Source organism: Primulina huaijiensis, chromosome 8 (genome assembly GCF_012295235.1).
Source record: "Primulina huaijiensis isolate GDHJ02 chromosome 8, ASM1229523v2, whole genome shotgun sequence".
Lineage (NCBI taxonomy): Eukaryota > Viridiplantae > Streptophyta > Magnoliopsida > Lamiales > Gesneriaceae > Primulina > Primulina huaijiensis.
In genome coordinates this window covers 19418611-19439543 of record NC_133313.1, presented here as the reverse complement: position 1 = coordinate 19439543, position 20933 = coordinate 19418611, and the positions used below count along the sequence as shown (strand labels likewise).

The window sequence follows — 20933 nt, the reverse complement described above, 5'->3', positions numbered from 1 at the left end:
ACATGAAAATGAGATGCATGTCAAACAATTATTAATTCAGATTGATTTTATTTATTTTTTTAACAGATAATTTGTTGTGTATTTAAGCGTCTTGATTAATATTTTCTATAATATATATCATTTTGATAGAAATATTAATTAATTTAATATAATATAAAATATATTTATTGTTCCATACCATTTCTAGATGAGATGATATTATAAAATAAAAACTATAAAATACATAAAAAGAAGAGTAGGTTTTTTGTGAGACGGCTCACAAATTTTTATCTGTGAAAAGGGTCAACCCTACCGATATTCACAATAAAAAGTAATACTCTTAGCATAAAAATTAATATTTTTCATAAATGACCCAAATAAGATATCCGTCTCACAAAATACGACTCGTGAGACCGTCACACACAAATTTTTGCCGAAAAGAAAACTCTTCCATTATTATATTATTAAATATAAGATTAACATGATTGTTACTTTTGTTATCTATAATATACCAATTTTTTCTCAAAATATCTTCTTAGAGATGACAATCTCTTTCGAAAACTTCCACTTTCATGATGACAAAAAACTTAGTGAATCTACACACAAAGTTTGATAAATAAAAAAAATTTATTACTTTACATATGATATATTATTGTCGAATTCGACCATTTTAACTAGATTATATTAGAATTACATTGCAAGAATATTATGTATAAAACATATTTTAATAATGAAGTATTGATGAAATACACCTTCTTTTTGACTTGCGAAAAGGAGTTGGGAATCTGGGAATGAATCACGCTACTTATTCCTTGTAAAATAAGAACAATTATTGAACCAGAAATTATTTGATTTTAAATACTACAAAATATTAATAAATACTATGCGATGCATGCCATATAATTTTTTGTTGTAAAAATTATATATTATTTTATTAGGGCATGATATTTATAGATTATTAATTTGATAAGATTTAATAATAATTTAAAATTTTAGATAAATTAGAGATAAGTCGGATAAAAAATCGAAAAAAATTGAGAGATAATATACAACTTACTAATAAACACACATCAGTAAAGTTAGCAAGCAAATATTATGAAGGGTAAAAATGTAATGAAACGATCATAAACTAGATTTAGTTAGTATTATGGGTGATATATTGTATTGTACTGAAATTATATACCTTATATCGTATCGATAAATGTGGTATAAGCAAATTTTGTACCGATAACGTATCGAAATTTTCGGTATACCGATTATATCGAAATTGTATGGTATACCGAGAGTTTGGTACAATATCGGTATATACTGTTTTATACCAAAAAACCTTACAATTTTAAAATTTATAAACTTATTATTTTAAAATATTAGATATTTTATATATTTTTTTCGATATTTCAGTATATATCGAAATTTTCAAATTTCATATCGTTATCATATCGAAAAATTCAGTATTGTTATCGTACCAAGATACCGAAAATTCGGTAAATTCGATATTTTTTCGGTACGATAATCTTAATATATCGAAAATTCGATATTTTTTCCCACATCTTGTTAATATAAGGTGGTCAAATAAGTAATAATATTGTATGAATATTAAAGTATAGTAAGCTATTAACGAATAATTTTGACTCAAAAACAACACAAAAAATTCATCTGCATACTCTCGATTTTTGCTTAAATGTAATTAACAATTACAAATATAAATCAAATATTACTTAAATATGCACAAATATATGCTCGTGTTCTTGTATGTATTACGTATTCACGGGTGTAAATATTTCAATAATCAAATATAAAAATGTATATAAATAATGACGATCATTTAGTTTGTCAATAACCCAAAATTTATGCTACTTGCTTAGTCAACTATGGTAGAATATAATTAAATATTTGGAGCTTTTTAAAATATATTATTTGACCAAGTTTATTCTTTATAATGTCGTGAAATGATCTAATTATAGTGTTGAGACTTAAAATAGAAAGTGAATTATTCTCAATGAATGATAGACTAACTCTATTTTGTAGTTATATATATAATGGATTGCTGATGGAACAAACAATCTTACGCACATATATATTAATTATATAGTAGATTTTTTGTGAGACCGTTTCATATTTTGTTCTTGGATAAATCAATCCAGTCTGTATCTAAAGTAAAAAAAATTAGCATGAAAATAACTTTTTTCATGGATCGATAGGATATTTGTTTCACAAAATTGATATGTGAGACGGTTTCATAAGAGTTTTGTGTTAATTGTAATAATTATAATAATATCAAAATTTTGATGCAATCCATCTTCTTGGAAATTTTGACTAATTTATGCGTTTAAATTTTTTCCAAAGAACATATTATTGGGGTTTCCGTACTTTTGTTTTGATTTTCTCGTACAGCTCCTCGTATCAGTCGTATGTATTCTATTATCAATTTTATGTTTTTTTTAATTAAAAAAAACCTTGGAAAGAAATTTATCAAGATAAAACGTAAATTCGAAATTTCTTCTGTTTATTAATCAAATTTAATAAACCAGTTTAATNAAGTATGTAATTTCCTTTAAAGGGAAAATTAAAATATAGCATTGAGTTGATTTAATTGGTTTTTGAGAAAATACTATTTTCAAGTTAAATAAATAAAATTTTATCCTGGATCTATATATAAGGACGCGATCGAGCATCGAGTCGTATTATTCATAATGTTTTTACATGTTTAGCTAAAACCAAGATAAGTCATTATTGTTATTGATTTTTTTTTATGACGATGAAACTCGCAACCGCTATTTTCTGGTGCACATTGAGTAAAACTTTTAAGCCAACATAGTAGTCTGCAAACCACGCTAATGAAGATAACCACACTGTTATTGTTATTGTTATTAATTTTTAGATAATTAGAATTAGGAGATCTAATAAAGCTCAATTATTATAAAATAATGTAACAAAAAAATATCATAGATTAATTATACCTGGTCGTTGTCTAAAATTTTAATTTATTTGATAATTTTAAAAAAATTAATTGATCTTGAATATTCTGACTGATTCTATATGTAAATATATTATTAAATAATTTTATGACTAATATATAATATTTTTAAATAAATAAAATATTATGCGTACAGAATTGGTCCTTTCGTACTGCATACATTTATCGTGCGACGTACTTCTAGTCCAAAACAATCAAAATCCAAATGATCATAATATATATTAATTATTTTATAAGACAAATTCCTTCTAAAATAAATTTTGTTATATTCTTTCTAAAATAAATTTTGTTAAATATAAATTATTTTTAAAAATATATATATACATATAATTTTAAATTAACCCATTTTTCAACCTACATCGCTTATGCATAAAAATAAAACCGAAAGTGAAAAGGTTTTCCAATATACTATTATTTATTCTATAGGTAGCTTTTCACCTTCTACGCTTTGATTTTTGTTCATTCAATATATTTACTTACTCTATAGGTTGACATTTGCACTATTGGTTTATTAGTATTGTTATTATTAAAAAAATAACAAATATATATGTGTATTTATAACTCATATAATAAAGAATTATGTTACTGTTTGGCTAGTTGGATAAGACGATGAAAATTATATAATACAAAAATAATAAACTTATATACATAAATAACATGACGATTGATCATAACTATAATCAAAGGCGGAGCCAACATAGGCCCAGTGTGGGCACTAAAAAAAAATTTAATTTTTGTATGTTATTATTATATATTTAGTTGTCTATACTAATTCAAAAAAATAAAAAAAAATTCTTTTTATAATTTGGTATATCCAAATTTTAAGTCAATTTTTACATATTATTAATATCCAAGTATATACTTTATAGTCTTCTGTATGTGTTTTCTCTTCACGAGTCACGAACATCATACACTTTGATTAACAATAAATCCAATTCATTTTAATTACTGCTTCATCTTCCATAATCTCTAAACAATCCAAAATGTCACCAAATTTTAGGTTCGTTTTTCGCTCAATGTTTATCGATCATTCAATTATTTTATAATTTTATGCTTTTTCCAATCGATAATGAATTCATTTTTATTTTCGAACGTATATTTTATATTTTATATCATATTTTGTTTTGATTTCAGATTTTGTACATGATGTTGTTCGTAATTTTTCTGACGTTTTTCCATTAATTATCAATGCTACTGGATGTGCATAACTTGTGTTCAAACTTTATGACACGTTATTTTTAGTTGTCATTAATCAGTGCTCTTTTTTTTGCTTTATTAATTATAATATATTGTTGCCTACACTGAACCAAGATCCTGACTCCGTCCTTGACTATAATAGTTGAATCAAACTTAAAATGAAAAAAACATGTATAATTAATTAATGAGTAAGTCTCTTGTGAGACGGTCTCACGAATCTTTATCTGTGAGACGGGTCAACTCTACCGATATTCACAATAAAAAGTAATAGTCTTAACATAAAAAATAATACTTTTTCATGGATGACCTAAATAAGATATTCGATCAACGAAATTTATCCGTAAAATTATATGAGAAGAGTTTTTGTATTAATTAATATAACATCATTGGCATTATATGTCGGTCCATACAATAGATGTAATAATAGCCTAAAACATGATGGGAATTTTGAGTTGGGTCAAACCATAGACTTTATTTCCATTGCAACTTTATTATGCCCTAGGGAAAAAAACAAAGGAGGGAATTTTTTGATGATTTTACCAAACAATCTAATACATTTTAAAGTAACATTATGTTCACCAAAAGAAAAAGAAAAAGAAAAAAAAAGTGTTATTCCATTTTCATTTGTAATTTAATGCAATATAGTCAATAGTAATGAATGTGTGGTTCTGCTTTCATGAGCTGTTCTAACTGTGACCAATTATTAAAATTTCGATTCCCTCAATCAGCATGTTCTCAGGTAAGTTTGTCACACATGACTTTCCAACATAGGTTACTTGACTAACGTAGTTTCACTACAACAAAAATGGCTTTTCGCAGCGCACATCGCACACTGCAAAGTTGAAAGCTGTTGAAAGTTCAAGATTATCCGCGGCGTGCATAAGCACGCCGTTAATAAAAACTATTATTCGCGGCGCGCCTACGCACGCTGTTGATAGTGATAGCATAACCGTCGCTTTTAACATTCCGTCGCTAGCATAACCGTCGCTTTTAACATTCCGTCGTCGCTTTTAACATTCCGTCGCTAAGATTAGCGACGTATTTTATTTTAGTTCTGTCGCTACTTAGCGACAGAATGTTTTAAAAGACCGTCGCTATATTGCAACGATGTTTCAAAAATTCCGTCGCTAATTAGCGATCGAATTAAAATAAAATCCGTCGCTAATCTTGTTATAACAATAAAAAAAATTACGTTTATAATTTAATAAATATAAAAAAAACGTACACTATAATAACAATATTCATCTTAACTAACACTTAAAAGTTTACAAAAAATTGAAACAAAAAAACGTACCTTAAATCGAAATTAAAAAAATGAAACAAAAAAACGTACCTTAAATCGAAATTTAAATTGCTTGAGAGAGAAAAATTTTAATTGTTATGAAGTGTTGTGGTAAAATATGGTTCGACTGGTGGTATTTAAAGACAATTTGCGACGATTTTTGGTTTTACCGTCGCTTTTAGCAACGGTTTTGTATTAAACCGTCGCTAATGGCGACGGTTGTTAATTTGTCGTTAATAACGACGTACTTATATCGTCGCTATTAGAGACAGTTATAATATAACCGTCGTTAATTTGAATTTTGCGACGTCGCTAATGTTAGCGACGGTTTTAACCGTCGCTAATATAGCGACTGTTTGAAAGTAACTGTCGCTAATATAAATATTGCGTCGGTTTTCAAAAAACCGTCGCTAAATATTAACGGCGCACATTTTCATGCACGCTGTCGTTTATATAATTTTTGAACGGCACACATAAACGCACGCCGCGGATAATAAAAGCACGTACTTATCCGCAGCGTGCGTTTTAAGCACGCCGTTAATACTGTCAAGTGCAATAATATCAACAGCGCACATATGAGTGCACGTCGTTAAAAGTAATATTCGCAGCGTGCTTTTAATACACGCCGTTCATGGCGTGCTGCGAAAAATCATTTTTTTTGTAGTGTTTATAAGCTATTGCGTTAGTTTGAGAATTTAACCATGTAAACCAAATAATAGTGACAGAATCTTCCACGTAAAAAAAAAAAATGTGTGGTTCCTAATTCTTATTATTGGTGTCCATTATGCACATAGCTCCATAGGCTTTTTGACTTGTTGAATTGACCAATATATCGAAATGACAAACTCGAGTCGACTCACTTTACTTTGCCACTAAGTAGTAGGGTTTGCATGTATCTTTTTTTTATATTCCCTGCTAGAACAAGTTATAATAATGAATAAAATAGCTAAATTATTAAATTATATATATATATAATTAAACTTGATTTATATTCGATTTTTTGCATCGAACTAAAAATTCATTATTTGCCTTGTAGACAAACCGTCGTGGTACTTCTCAAAGATCTTCGGGCTCGAGGGTCGAATCTATAAAATGCAATTTTAAATTAGAATTCAATAAATTGTTGTGTCTTTGACCCAAATTGATTCCTAACGATGTTGATTGTATCGTTTCCGAAACATAATTTGAAAATTCCAATAAAATTATGACATAGTTTATGTTCTAGAAGGTCTCAAATTTGTGAAATAATTAAAACATAAGTGAAATCCATCGAACGAATAATGCATAGGATAATTGTGCACGCAAATTGAATATCAAATGATATACGTAAATAGCTGAGTATTTCATATTTAATATGAGAATATTAATTTTTGAACAATATGAGATTAATTTAGAGATGTTGTTGCCTCTATTTTTTTTTTTTTTTTTAACTGAAGAATGTTATAATTGGATCTCAAACATGAATTATTTTCTAAACTAAAGACTTTGTTGTCAGATGAGTTACAATTCATTGACTTGTTACTACGTCTTTATTTTTATTGAAGTGATAGATCTTGAAATGTATCTTTTAAACAAAAATTCTTGTGAGACGGTCTCACAAATCAATTTGTGAGACATATATTATATTCAAGTCGTCCATAAAAAATATTATTTTTATTGTAAATATATGTATTGTTAATTCGTCTCACGAATAAAAATCCATGAGACCGTCTCACAATAGACCTAATATATCTTTTATTTGGTTATTTTGTGACATTGATTTGGCTGCCCCAAAAACTAAAATCAGGGAGACCCATTTTCAAGAAAAAGTAAAAATAAAATAAAGAAATGAGGGAGACCCAATCGAGTTGGATATACGATCATAAATTTGAAACAAGGAAATGAAGCACAAAATTTATATTATGACGATTATTGGAATAATTTTTTTTAAAAAAAATTATGTTACATTGATATCAACTTATAGGCTTAAACAAAATTTTTTAAAAAAAAAACTAACTTATAGGCTTAAACAGATCAAATTAACCTTTTTAAATGAAAACAAACCGACCGAAACAGATCAAATTAACCTTTTTAAATGAAAACAAACCGACCGAACCCAAACGATAAACAATGGGTCTGTCAACCGTGTCAATTTGTGTTCACAAATGAGGTGATACTCATCTATTGGATATGATGAATCATATCAAAATTGTATATCCAATAAATGAGTGTCCCTCATTGACCGACACAAAAGTTAGCACGGTTGATGAACAACATAACAAAACTATTTATATATATACACACTGTTTTAGTTTAGTAAACCAAGAACATGTAATTAAATTATCACAAACGAGTGAATACAATAAATAAGGATTATTTAGAAGTTAGATACAAAGTTTTGATTTTTTAACTTATAATTATAATCTTTGATTTTTTTCCTTCATAACTTTCTCATTTTTTTAAAGTACATAATAATATACAGGGTACAATTTTTGTGTATAAACATATAAATAAGACGAGATTTTCCAATACAGTTTGACAGAATAATATTAAATAACAAAATTTTCCACTAACATAAATTATAAGTAATTAACGCAACAACTTGCAAAATGAAATCAACCCTATTCTCTTACGTTTATTCTTCATAAATTAGCTAAGTCCAAATTCGGGATAATGGTTTGGGTCTAACCAGTTTCCGACCCAACTCGGCTTGTTTGGGACGAGTATGAGTATGAAACGATAGCTTGGATCGGGTAAGAGTATCAAATTTTGTGTACTGACAATTATGAATCCTACAAGAGTACAAGACTCAGCTCATACAATTACCCCCAACATGTGTATAATATATTAATGAGTAAGTCTCTTATGAGATGATCTCACGAGTTTTTATCTATGACACGGGTCAATTCTATCGATATTCACAATAAAAATTAATACTATTAGCATAAAAAGTAATACTCTTTCATGGATGACCCAAATAAGATATTCGACCCACGAAATTGATCCGTGAAACCGTATCACAAGAGTTTTTATGTATATTAATAGTGTATCTATGTGATTTTATATTTTTAAAGTACAAAATGACACAAATATAAATATATTTTTAATTATATTTCCATAACAATATAGTAAATTATATCATTTAACAAATTGTATCTCATCTTTATGTATAAAAATAAACATAGCTTAAATGTATAAAATATATATATATATGGTGATGAGAAATAATTTCAAAAATAATATTTTGAATTAATTATGTAATAAGAACATTAATTTGTTTATTTTTTGTTATTATTATATTATTTAAAAATTAGATATTTCAAAATATAATATAAATATAATTTTTGACAGTTAAAAATGGTAACGGATCAAATATCGGTCCGACCCGTTGTCATCCCATACCCTAATCCAAATCCACCGTGAAAATCCAGCAGCATCTGGCATTGAAAGGAGAAAAGCAACCCCTTTTCATCAAATTTTCTTCGGATGCAGGAGGGAAGATAAAGAAGATATCCGTACGATTCAATAGGTGAGGAGCATTTGTTTCTTTGCTATCTTGCTTCGGTTTCGGTATAGTTCATCGATCACAGTTGCATTTTAATTTCTGGGTTGTGTGTTTAGATTCATCTAGGTGTCCTCTTATCAAGAATTTGTTAGTTCAAGAATTCTTTGGGATAGCCATTTACACACTATGGATCCTTAACAAATGTTGGATGCTACAACTTCACAAATAGTAATGTTTCTCATGGAGCTACTGTGTGATCTTTCAGAAGCCACTGCTCCACATTTTTTTAGTATATCTCTTGGCGCCACGTCGGCACCCTAATCAGATGATTGTTATTCACCTCTGGGATGGATGAAAGCTCTTTCCCTGGTGATTGCTCATGTGCCATGAGTCTAAGCAAGAGAAATGTTAGGATTTACTAAGTAAAGGAGAGCTCAGCTCATTTATTCGATTAGGTGAATAGTGCCGGTGAATGGTGCCGCTACACATTCCTTCCGTGGGGGCTGGGGCAGGGGTGGAGTTTGGTTGTTAGTTTTCATTTTTATTAAGAAGGGTGATTGGATCTTTTATGATTTAAGAAAGGGTGATTGGTTGTTTCATGATTTGTTTGAAAAACGGCATAAAAATGTTTAGAAATTTTATATCCCAGTATCCATTTTGAGGTTGCAAAGAATGCAACATGTTATTGATGCTTATTGTGCTGAGTAAGCGAGCATAAAATAAAATTTCCTGGTGAGCTGGAAGCACATATCAAGAGGGGGAATGTAGCGATGGGTAAAGAAGCCTAGTGCGCTGGTGCTGTAGGCTTGTTTAGCTAAACATTCATTTTCGGGAAGTTGATATTCATGTTAATTTATTTAGTGTCTTAAGTTGGGTGGATTGGTAGAATGGAGGCGAGTAGGGTGATCTTTCTCTCATTTGAGAAAAAATTCAAAATTTATGTATTCTTTTTCTAAAGATGCATGTCTAGCCCTTTCTCAACATATTACTAACTCGCTTTCAATATTGAATTTCGTTGTTCCGCTTGTTATCTTTAGATTCTTTACCCTGCACATGAGTCAATTTCATCAAGAATATAGCTGCTCTATGTTTTTTAGGCTTTATTACATTGTATTTTTGTTGTTAGGTTGAGCAAAATTTGGCACGCTATTAAACAAAATGATGAATAGGAGGGTGCCTTATTCTGATGGGATCGCAACTCCATATACTTCTCATATGCAGCATATAGCTGTGCATGACACACAAGAAAATCCTGCTATGGATATTTTTCCTGGACAAAATAACAACTTACGTGCAGGACCAGCAATAAGTTCTTATATTTTGTCTCAGGATGATAGAGATGTACCAAGAATGCCGGCACAAAATCAATTGCTGACTCAAATATACCCTGATGCAAGTACTTCTCTTACATTCCTTCTCCCTTTGGTGCTATATAAACTTTGGTTATCTGTAACACTGCAAAATGTTGACTGTTCATCTTTATTATATCACACATTGCATGTTTGACAACATTGTGGTGTAGAATGATGTGTTAGATTGCTTTATGGTCTTGTGACTCTCGTCTCCATATGAAGTTAACACATGGAATTTACATGCTAAAGTTGGAACATACTGGCCTGGATTTTAGATATTTTAACTTGAGGGTTAAAGCACTTACTGTCAAAGTTCTTTTTATATGCATTTATAGTTTGAGGCATATGACCTGAATAAATGGGTGATTAGAAACATGACCAAGACATAAACTTGTTAGCGCCCGATATTTGCGCAGGAATTTAATTCGATCCATTGAATAATTTTGGCACATATGTATCTGTTATCTATTCAGGGTAATAGTGTTCATATCTTTCAAAAACTTACTTGTTCCATTTCAGACACTATATCTGTAAGTCACCAAAGGCACATCTTTCCGTAATTGCTTTCTTGTTGGTTTTGATCACACCAGGTAAAATTCAAAGGTGAATTTACACCTACACTTGGCTTTTTGCCCAGGCAGCCTCTACCCTTTGTATCTTTTTCTTTTTAAATATTTTGTTTTTTATGTACATGTACGTACACAGGTAGAGGTCTACATATACCTCAGTTTTGTTGAATTGTAATCACACCCATGATAATGTTCATTCAGGTTTCCTTATTCACGTAGATCCTATTCTTTCTTTTGTACTAAATTTGAAGGGATATCCCGTTGCGGATTTGTTGCATCTGTCTTACCTTTTTTTCTTATTGAATGAACAGGACCAGGAAGCAATTCAATTTCACGTTACCACAGGTCAGCATCCGATTCAACTGCGGATTTAGCAAATATAGTTAGCAGAGAGGCTGGAAATCAGTCCCATGAACAAGACATGGAAATTGGATACGAGGATAAACCCCAACTCGTAACTTTTGAAGGCCTGGAAAGAAGATTTAAAGATGAAATATTCAATCTAATAAAGGAACAAGCCGATGCAGAAGATGCTGAAAATACGAGGCACAAAGAGGTATGTTCCTTGTTAAAAAAAACTCCCGTTAACTTTTGAAAACCTGTGAGGTGCCTTCCCATTTTAAAATTCCGTCACAATTTGATTATTAACATTAGTGATTATAAAAATAAAAAGTGTATCGGCATCCTAAACTTTGGAAGAATATATAGCTCATGAGCTTACAACTGTATTACCTTTTTCAGAAGTTGATCGAACTTAATGACAAGTACCAAGAGAAACTATCTACACTTCGTGCGCAACAAGCAAGTAGAAGAAAAGAGTTTCTTGGAAAGGAATTAGAGGAAAGACAAAGACAGTACCAGCAAACTGAGACTGGCAACCCTTGGATCACAAATGTTCCAAACGACCCCCACAGTTACGCCGGAACTTATCATAGTGCACACGCTGGTCGTCCAGAGAGGGCATCATTTCCTAGGTGGAGCCAAGGTGCTGAAGAAAGGGTACCATACCCTCGGGGACGAGACTATGACCAAACCGGTGCTCGGTACTAGTGGACTTATCTTGAAAGGAAGCAAGACTCTGATTGTATCTGTACTTGTCTTGATAGGAAGCAAGGGTCTGATTGCTTACAGGTACGACTGCCATGTAAGATGTTTATTTTAAAAACAAATGGTTAGAGATGGCAGGTAGTAACACTCGGTACTAGGAATTCAGATCTGACATGTTTTTCTAGTGACTAAATTGTTGGTTTTTTATTGGATGACTGCTACTATCTCATAAACAAACTTCAAAACTAAGCATACAAAACTAAATTTTTGGTATAAATTATTTTAATTTTTGGTGGAAATTAAAATAATTAATAGAGTATGTAAACATAAATATTTTAACATTTTATAGTTACAGGTTTGTAAATTTGTTGAAATAATAGTTTATAGATTTTAATTTTGTGGAACAAATGAATTGAACTTCATACGATTGCACAACCTTTAAATTAGACGCAAGCTTTCAGATTGATTTTTTGTCCCAGTTGTTTACGGAATCTTGTTTCACAAAAACTCATATAACATCTTACGGTAAAACTCATATGACATCTTACGGTCCGCTTAACGAGGAATAAAAAAAAGGACCTCTTTCAGGAGTGAAGTTCTACCCTGGCTCTCCATTGTGAGCTACCTCCAGACCCTGGGAAGAGTTTGAGCTGGGTGATGAAAAGTTTGATAAACAATAGAACTAAAAGGCAGAATTGACTAGTTTACACGGGGATTCAAAGAAAAGGCGGAGAGTAGAGCTAATGTGCCTAATTTGAAGCTTTTTGGTCATCCATTTCGGGGTTAAGAGCGTGGGAATGTTATATTCTAACTTGAAAAACATGCGTTCAGATACCCGATCAGACTAGAAAGTCATTCAAAATTTGATCGAAAAAAGAGGGTTTATTAAAGAAGCTATAGAGTCAAAATACCCCAAAATCCGAAAGCTGGCGGGAGCGAGTTTTTGGGCTCACGAGAATATGGTTAGGATCCAAGATTGAGCTCCCCTCTTTTGGGTGCTCTTGGCAATTTGCTTACAATAGACTCTTCAAGATAAACTAGTGATTATTGTCATGAATGCTGCTCTCAAGGACGTGTGTATCGTTACACATGTTAATTTTGTGAAACGAATCTTCAATTTAACTCGATTCATAAAAAATATTATTTTAAATTATAAATATGGATCAGATTGAAGTGTCTCAAAAAGATAACTACTCATTTTATTTTGATAGAATTTTATGTTTATTTAATTATGGAGTATAAATATAAATATCAATAAAATATTGCAAACACTATATATATGCAACAGAATCTTTAAATAAAATTATGGGAAGCTTACGTAGAATTAATTGAGAAATTTTGAAAAACGATATTTTTCGCATGTATTTAAAAAAATATTATATTTGTTAAAATAATATAAAGTTACGAATTATAGTATTTTTTTTAGCAAATGGGGGTCTTTTTTTAAAATTAACGTTAAAGAGGGTTAGAAATTTAAATGCCCAAAATTTATATATATTTGTATGTATAATATTTTCATATAAAATAAACAAATATTTTAGTTGTTCTTTTATTTAATATTTAATTTCGGATAATAGTTTTAAATTATTTTTAAAAGACTTTTAAATTGTTTAATAGAGTTGTATTTTATTTTCTATGTTTTGTGTTTATAAGGGAGCAAAAAAAAATTTGGAGATTACATTCAAACTAAGATCCTTAACTATTTTCTTTATATATATATATAATAATAAAAAAATTTATTGAAGGTAATTTTTTACGCTCCACCTATATTTTATTAACATATGTAAATATAGAATCATAAATACTGTAAATAAAATCAATTTTTATGTATAATCTAAGAGGTTTAACCCATATATTTCAAGTATTTGATTGATATGACATTTTTACGCTAATCATGCATGTCATACACAAGCACACAAAGTCCATTTTCAACCAGAGGTTCAAATCAAGGACAAAATTAAAGGGAAGTTTTTCTCCTGTCTTCACAATGTGTTCTTGATGCAATCAGAAAACAGTCAAAAAACCGAATCCGGATTCGGCCCGGAGAAAAACTGAGCAAGACTGATGCACAATCAGGACTTAGTACTGACTATACAGGTATAGCATCACAGCCATTTCATCTTAAAAAGGATCGAAAATGAATGAAAAATTAATGGAACCAGAACATAAGGGTGTGGCGATTTGAAGGCTATGTGAGTTTCAAGGCATCCCTAAAGTTGATGCTGAAACTGTTCTCCAAGCTTCGTTTACCACCTCCACCAGCAACCGGGTTGCCCTTTTGCATCATCGTAACAAACTCGTTGTAATCAATACGTCCATCCTGAAAAAGAGCCCAAGAAGCCAAGTTGCAAGTTAACTTAGTTGAAAAATGCACAACATACAACTCCCAATAGATGCCTATTATATTCAACTTTAAATAGCACTCTAAAAAAGTATGAACTAACATTGTCCTGGTCAACTTCTCGAATCATCTCTTCAAGGCGGGAATCATCGAACCCATACTCCTGACAAACATGTTGAAGCTCATCTGGGGTGATATAGCCACTTCCATCTTTATCAAAGTATGAGAAAGCAGCAAACAGGTGATCCTCTCTCTCGATTTTGTTGAGATGCAATGTTGCAGCTACAAACTCTCCATAATCGATTGTTCCGCTGTTATCAACATCAGCCTGCGATATCAGAAAGAGGGGCAGATTACATACAGAGATGGAACCGAAGATTAAGATTATGACACTGAGGTCTATGTATTTATGACATATACAAAAGGAAAATTTTCAAATAATAATAATGAATCTGCTGGATGAGAGATATGACAGACCGCTAAGGAGAGGCAACAGGGCAGGTGGGTGGGAGTTCAAGTCTATTCTAACCCAGCCCAGTTGTTAAGAAAATTGCTTCACTCGGTTATTAACAAACAAACCCGATTGATAACCAGATTTAACCAGGAAGAGTTCAATTGGGGTGGTTTTTATATATGGAAGCTATTTCGGTTCACACACCTAATACTGCCAATAGTTGGTACCCAAGCTCATCTCAGACCACTAAGTGGAAGTTAAGAACACAGGATTTTGACCAAAAGAAAATATGTTATCTTGTTTAAGTCATTCCCTACTTTGTTAATTTCAGTTCAAATCTCGAACAAGAGATATCATATCAAATTTATTAGAACGTATTATTCTGAAGTAACAAAAATCAAAGAAAGCATCCTGGTTTAGTTACTCACTGCTTGCATTAAATCATAAATCTCAGATTCATTTAGATGGGCACCAGCTCTCTTAAGTCCAGCTTTGAGCTCTTCAAAAGTGATTTGGCCACTATTATCTGCATCTATCATTTTGAACATTTCTTTAAGACCAGCTATTTCTTCTTCAGATAACGACTCCGCAATGACCTGAAAGATACAATTCCACCTCAATATAGCGCCATCAGATGGCATATTTTACTATATTCGCATGTTAAAAGTAAAACATACTCTAAGAGCCATTTTCTTTAGTCTGTTCATAGCCGAAAAATGTTTCAGGCGGCTTAAAACTGCAGAGTCCAGAGGTTTATCTGGTGCCACACCATCAACTTGAACCCAAGGGTCACCTACAAAAATTCAACAGACACACAATCAAATCTAACTGATTTCACACTGAAAGATACCGAATCTTTTAGCTTGCATAAAATAGTAAATGAAAATAATTGTCTATCAAATATTTTAAAAAAATTTGCATTTATTCCCATAAAAAATTTTGGGCATGTTAAGAACTTAAATAGCAGAGCAGATTGTTGACGCGGGGAATTTATTGCTTCGACTGAAAAGCAAATGACTCTGCCTGTTTTAACTAATCTTTATTTACAAGGTTTACAGCGCCGTTCATTGGATCACTGGTTTTTTATTCTAGAAATATTTAGATAGGTTCATATTGATCTTGAAGTCATATTGATACATTGTTCCAATGTCCTGACTAGCGAGAGAGTGTTTTCTGGGTATGTCATTCTATACTGGTTTGCGTCCATCTCGGTGATCAATAAATTACTAAAGAAGAAAATAACTTACTAAAATTAAAAGGAATTAGGCTCATGATATTTGCTTGTGGCTTAAAAGAGAGGTTATTGAGCCAAAAGTTAGTAACAAATGAGAGGTTGAGTATTCAAATAAATTCCCAGGAGGATGTCTCTCAGATAATTTCCCGTCTCGAGAAAACATTTCATAAGTTCCCATAACAAAAAGGATTCCAACTACATCAGGACATAAACCGTTTAAAGCCAATAGATAGGGAATTGTACCATATGGCCGGTATTCAAGCAATTTAGGAAAAATTCTGGCAGGGATTTGGACAGTTTAAAATATTCTAAATTACAAGGTTATCCAGGAAGGTAGGAGAGAACATCTCAAATATCTTATTCATCTACTCAATGAAGTAAAAAGAAACAAAAAATATAGTGTGTACTAGCTGCTAATCTCTTATCTCACTAAAAATCATTGAACTAGGATTTCGCCCTTACTCAGAATTCAAATAATGGAGAAAATTTTGAGCTCACATGACAGTTGATCACAACGGAAGGAGAATGTACTAATCTGTTTCTATCTTGTTACATGACAAATATTTTGCACAATCTATAGATGTAATGCAAGAGGAAGCACGTTTAAAATGAAAAACACAAGTTAGGAAAGTAGATTAATTGCTGACTGATAGAAACATGACATCAACTTGGATAGGCATGGCTGACCCCATCATATGCTCTAGTATTTAACAAGAATATAGTTTATTTTTGGATTTCTTTTGTCATTCTAAAATAGCTATACCGGAAAATCATGAATTTAGAACCTCAAAGTCATGCATTTTACAAATTCATTCAATTACGTCAAAGGTCTAACTATTGAACTCTGAATTTACATTATCAAACTATTGTCCTCAGGGACTCTAAACCTGGAGATTTTGGTGGCATTCCTCTTCCTTAATCTTTCAAGTTTGAAATAATACAACGTACCTACTAGTTCATGTCCTAAAATGAACAACCAAAGAAACTTGATACCTTAAATTATCTTCTATGGGCCCCCTTTGGTATTCTTTCTTTGATTCTCGACCTCTTCACACTGCTGATAGAATTTTCAATTTTTTTGAGATGTTACATATGTAGCCTTAATGACTCATTTAGGGCCTTAATTCCCAACAAGAGTATAAGTTTGACTCAGATCCTGAGGATGAATTGTCCTTTTAGATGACTGACAGGGGTGGAGAAACTCAATGGATTTAGGAAGCTAATATTTTAACCAAATCACATAAACTTCAATTTTTTGTTTAATCACCCCTTCCTCAACCTCTATTGGGTCCTCCCTAGTTCATAGACCAGATTGATTTGATTATGGATTGGTCAATTCATCTGTGATCCAAGATTTTGAGCGAATCAAACAATCTTGTTCCTTTTGGTATTGTCCACTTAAGGTTCCAAAAGTGGAAATCTTAGGAAAGCAATTAGACAGCTAAGACAGGTAACAATTCTTTTCTGAAAACTAATAATATTACATGTTTAAACAATTGAAAAATAAATAAAATATGTAAAAAAGACCAAGGATTTTTTACATGGAAAAGCCCCTTCGAAAAGCTTATTTTAAATGGAAGCAACACTTCAAATCTTCATTGTACATGGGAAAACAAATAACTTACAAATAAAAATAAGTGTAATACATGCATGCTTTAAAATACATCTGTTATGACATACAGAAAGTCGACAGACATACCGAAAGTCGAACTCTTAAAAGAAAATTGAGAGATTGAGAGGTATTGATAGATTTTGCGTAAAAAAAGGCAATGTGAGGAATGGAATTACGGGGATAAAATAATAAATATTGCCAGATTGGAACTCTTTCCTTAATGGTTGTAGATTGGACAGGTTCAAAATTCTTAGCACACCAAATTTTAAGCAGTTCCCAATTCCAATGCGTAAGCTCAAATTAATTCATTAAACCACAGAACTGTGTTGGCATTAGATGCAATGGGTTGGCAGCTGAATCCACAGTCGCGTTCAGATTTTTATTAACAACATTCAAATAGTCAAAATCCAAACACAAAATTCTCCTAAAATAAGTAAGAATAATTAAACTATTATGAAAATCCTGAACTCTATTTATATGAACATGAATGATTTCCTAATGTCTTAATTTAGACAATTTAGAAAATATTCCATAAGGAATACTCACAAAGGACTTCATGAGCACTTAATCGTTGTCTAGGGTCTCGAACAAGCATTCTCCTTACTAAGTCTTTTGCACCTTCTGAGATACTTGGCCAGGGGTCTGATGAGAAGTCAAGTTCGCCGTTCAGGACTTGTTCAAATATTCCTTGCTCGCTTTCTGAAGTCGAGGATATTTTATGATAAAAATAAGTGAAAAAGAAAAATCATGTCAAGATAAATCTTATTTTTGTGGTCATGGTCTGACAAAATATGTGGCTATATTTAACCAAATGAATATAAATAATTCTCACCAGCCCAGAAAGGTGGAACTCCACTGAGTAAAATGTAAACAATTACTCCAGCACTCCAGACATCAGCTTCTGGACCATATCGTTTTTGAAGAACTTCAGGTGCAACGTAATATGGGCTGCCTACCACGTCAGCGAACTTTTCTCCTGAGAAAGTAAATATTAGCTTTTAAATGACAAAAAAGAAATAGATAACATGCCTATCTTTAAACAAGTCAAAATAGTTCAACTACATCAACAATCTGATATTAAACCTAATTATAATTCCGATGATTCCCATGTCCTTGGTGACTAAAACAATGTTTCTGGTATATTTATCATCCGAGGGGCTGTCACAGTTAATTTAAGAGGATCTATATAATTATTTCCAGCGTCGAGAAATGCCAACATAGATAATATAAGCACCTTGAGTAGTGACTGGAAGAGGAAGGTAAGCACCTACATTTTATACTAAACAAAAAATTTATTTTGCCCTTCAAATTGGTATTCTTCTCTTGTTCAAGAAGTCAAAGAATGTGCCTAAATTTATACTATAAGTTTGGATAATAGTTAAGAGTTAATCTGAAACAACGAATTCACAATTATAGCAACTGATCACATCGCTCTGATGCAAAAAACTTGTGTTGAGGTATTAGCTATAAACTCAATGATTCGACTCCATCCAAGTAATTAAATACTATTAGCGAAAAGGGGAAGGCTATTACCCAATATCCTCCTCCCAATACTTGATAAAAATAACATGATAAAATCTACTAATATGTCTATTACCCGGTATCCTCCTCCCATTACTTACTGGAAAATAACACGATAAAATCTACTGATAGAGAAACTTTAGTTCTAAATGATGAGTTGATAAATACACATAACTATCACAACAAAGCATTTTAGTGCGGCTCTAATTTGGATCATGTTGGTTTTCTCGACAAACTTTATCACAATATGGAGGTGGTCCGTATGCTCATTTCTAATCCAGAAAATGCCAAACCCAATCTAGAGAAGTACACAATCTAACAAAATCTACAAGAAACATGCATCTCTCAAATAGCAACTTCACCGTTAAAACATATGATAAGAGTTGACTAGCATACCTGGCTTAAAGAATATCGACAACCCAAAATCAATTGTTTTGAGAAGCGATTCTTCCTTTTGACTGACAAAAAGAAAATTTTCCGGCTTAAGATCACGATGCATAACACCCAAAGAATGACAAGCTTCTACCACTCCAACAATAGTCCTGGTAAGCTCGGCTGCCTTCCGTTCCGTATAATGCCCACGTTGTATTATCCTGTCAAAAAGCTCTCCCCCCGCACATAACTCCATGACAACATGAACAGCATTAACATCTTCATATGCCCCCTTAATGGATATAACGTTTGGATGCCCAGCCAAATGGTGCATGATTTGAATTTCCCTTCTGACATCCTCCACATCATCATCAGTCAATAACTTTCGCTTTGCAATTGATTTGCACGCGTATTCCTTCCCTGTCGCCTTCTCCACACAGAGGAATGTTATTCCAAATTGCCCTTGTCCTAATTTCTTCCCAAGAGCAAAAAACTCCTTCAAGTTCACAGTTTTCCGTTGTAAAACCGAACTAGTTTGAAGTCCTGCACTAGTATTCCTCTTCATATGCTTTTTTGGCTTCGCTGGTTGCTCTTGTTTTGTTTCCGACTTTGGAATTATCACATGTTCCGGTGGTGTGCTTTGAACTGGCATTGCTGATTCGTGCTCTTTTGGTGTCTCGTTTTTGGCATTCTCTCCATTGACTGAAGATTCAGTACCATCTGGCATGCGAGATCGCCACACTGCAGCAGATACCGATTGAAAAATAGCATTTTTTGATATGCTAGGTCCAACACAAGTATTTCCCATCTATGCCCAAACTAAATAATTTCTTCTTCAAAGTTCCTCAATCTCCACCATCAAATCTTATTCTGCCACCAGGAAGAAAGCCCAGGTGATGAAAGAAGATCTACGTTTTGATCTATATTCAAAGCAAAGTCAATTTTTCCCTTTTCACTTCAAATCCACGATAACAAATCCATAAGCACATGCAACAGCAGCACGATTGCGAAGGAAATATCAAAATCAAGTATCAGAACAAAATTTCAGCTTACTAGAGATTGCAAATCAGTTCACATAGGATAAAATATATATAATATCAACCACAAATAAAAACACATCAAAATTCAGGATTTCAACCATGAAAAAAAATCATAAAACAAGATTGGGAAACAGTCAAACCTGTTCGACTCAAAGGGTTCAAACTAGCAATAAAGACAACAAAGAAACTGTTAGCAAAGAGCAAATCCCATCAAGAAAGCTGTGAGTAATCGTCCGTTTCTTTAGGACATGCTCCTCTTCGAAAAAATGGTACGGTCAAACACTGGAAGCGAAGCATAAATGTGCAGGCTAGCAGCTAGAATACTCAGTGGAAAAAGTCGAGATCTTGACAAGAAGCAGGTCAAAACCGATCGATTTCTTTGGTGGGTTCTTATTAAACAAGTATTTAATGGGTGTGTACTCACAAATCTATGCATACGGAAGTTCCGGAGCTTTGGATGCATACGGACAAC

At 31.9% G+C, this 20933-nt stretch overlaps 2 protein-coding genes across 4 annotated transcripts; one reads left to right on the top strand and one right to left on the bottom strand.

Moving 5' to 3' along the window:
• Positions 1-8793: 8793 nt before the first annotated feature.
• LOC140982195 (uncharacterized) lies at positions 8794-12119 on the top strand. Its single transcript, XM_073448616.1, has 4 exons — positions 8794-8943; positions 10046-10315; positions 11152-11396; positions 11582-12119. The coding sequence occupies exons 2-4, from the start codon at positions 10078-10080 to the stop codon at positions 11888-11890; spliced, it is 792 nt and encodes a 263-aa protein (XP_073304717.1). The 5' UTR covers positions 8794-8943; positions 10046-10077; the 3' UTR covers positions 11891-12119.
• A 1725-nt stretch (positions 12120-13844) lies between these two features.
• Positions 13845-20888, bottom strand: LOC140982424 (calcium-dependent protein kinase 1-like). Of its 3 annotated transcripts, none has more exons than XM_073448920.1 (8): positions 20602-20888; positions 19446-20376; positions 18361-18504; positions 18075-18227; positions 15360-15475; positions 15111-15278; positions 14332-14556; positions 13845-14207 (listed from the first exon to the last, which is right to left on the bottom strand). In XM_073448920.1, the coding sequence occupies exons 2-8, from the start codon at positions 20227-20229 to the stop codon at positions 14076-14078; spliced, it is 1722 nt and encodes a 573-aa protein (XP_073305021.1). In that variant the 5' UTR covers positions 20230-20376; positions 20602-20888; the 3' UTR covers positions 13845-14075. The 3 variants fall into 3 exon arrangements, with proteins under 3 accessions (XP_073305021.1, XP_073305022.1, XP_073305020.1); XM_073448921.1 differs by having other exon boundaries at positions 19446-20329; XM_073448919.1 differs by having other exon boundaries at positions 19446-20341; positions 20602-20887.
• Between the last annotated feature and the right edge of the window lie 45 nt (positions 20889-20933).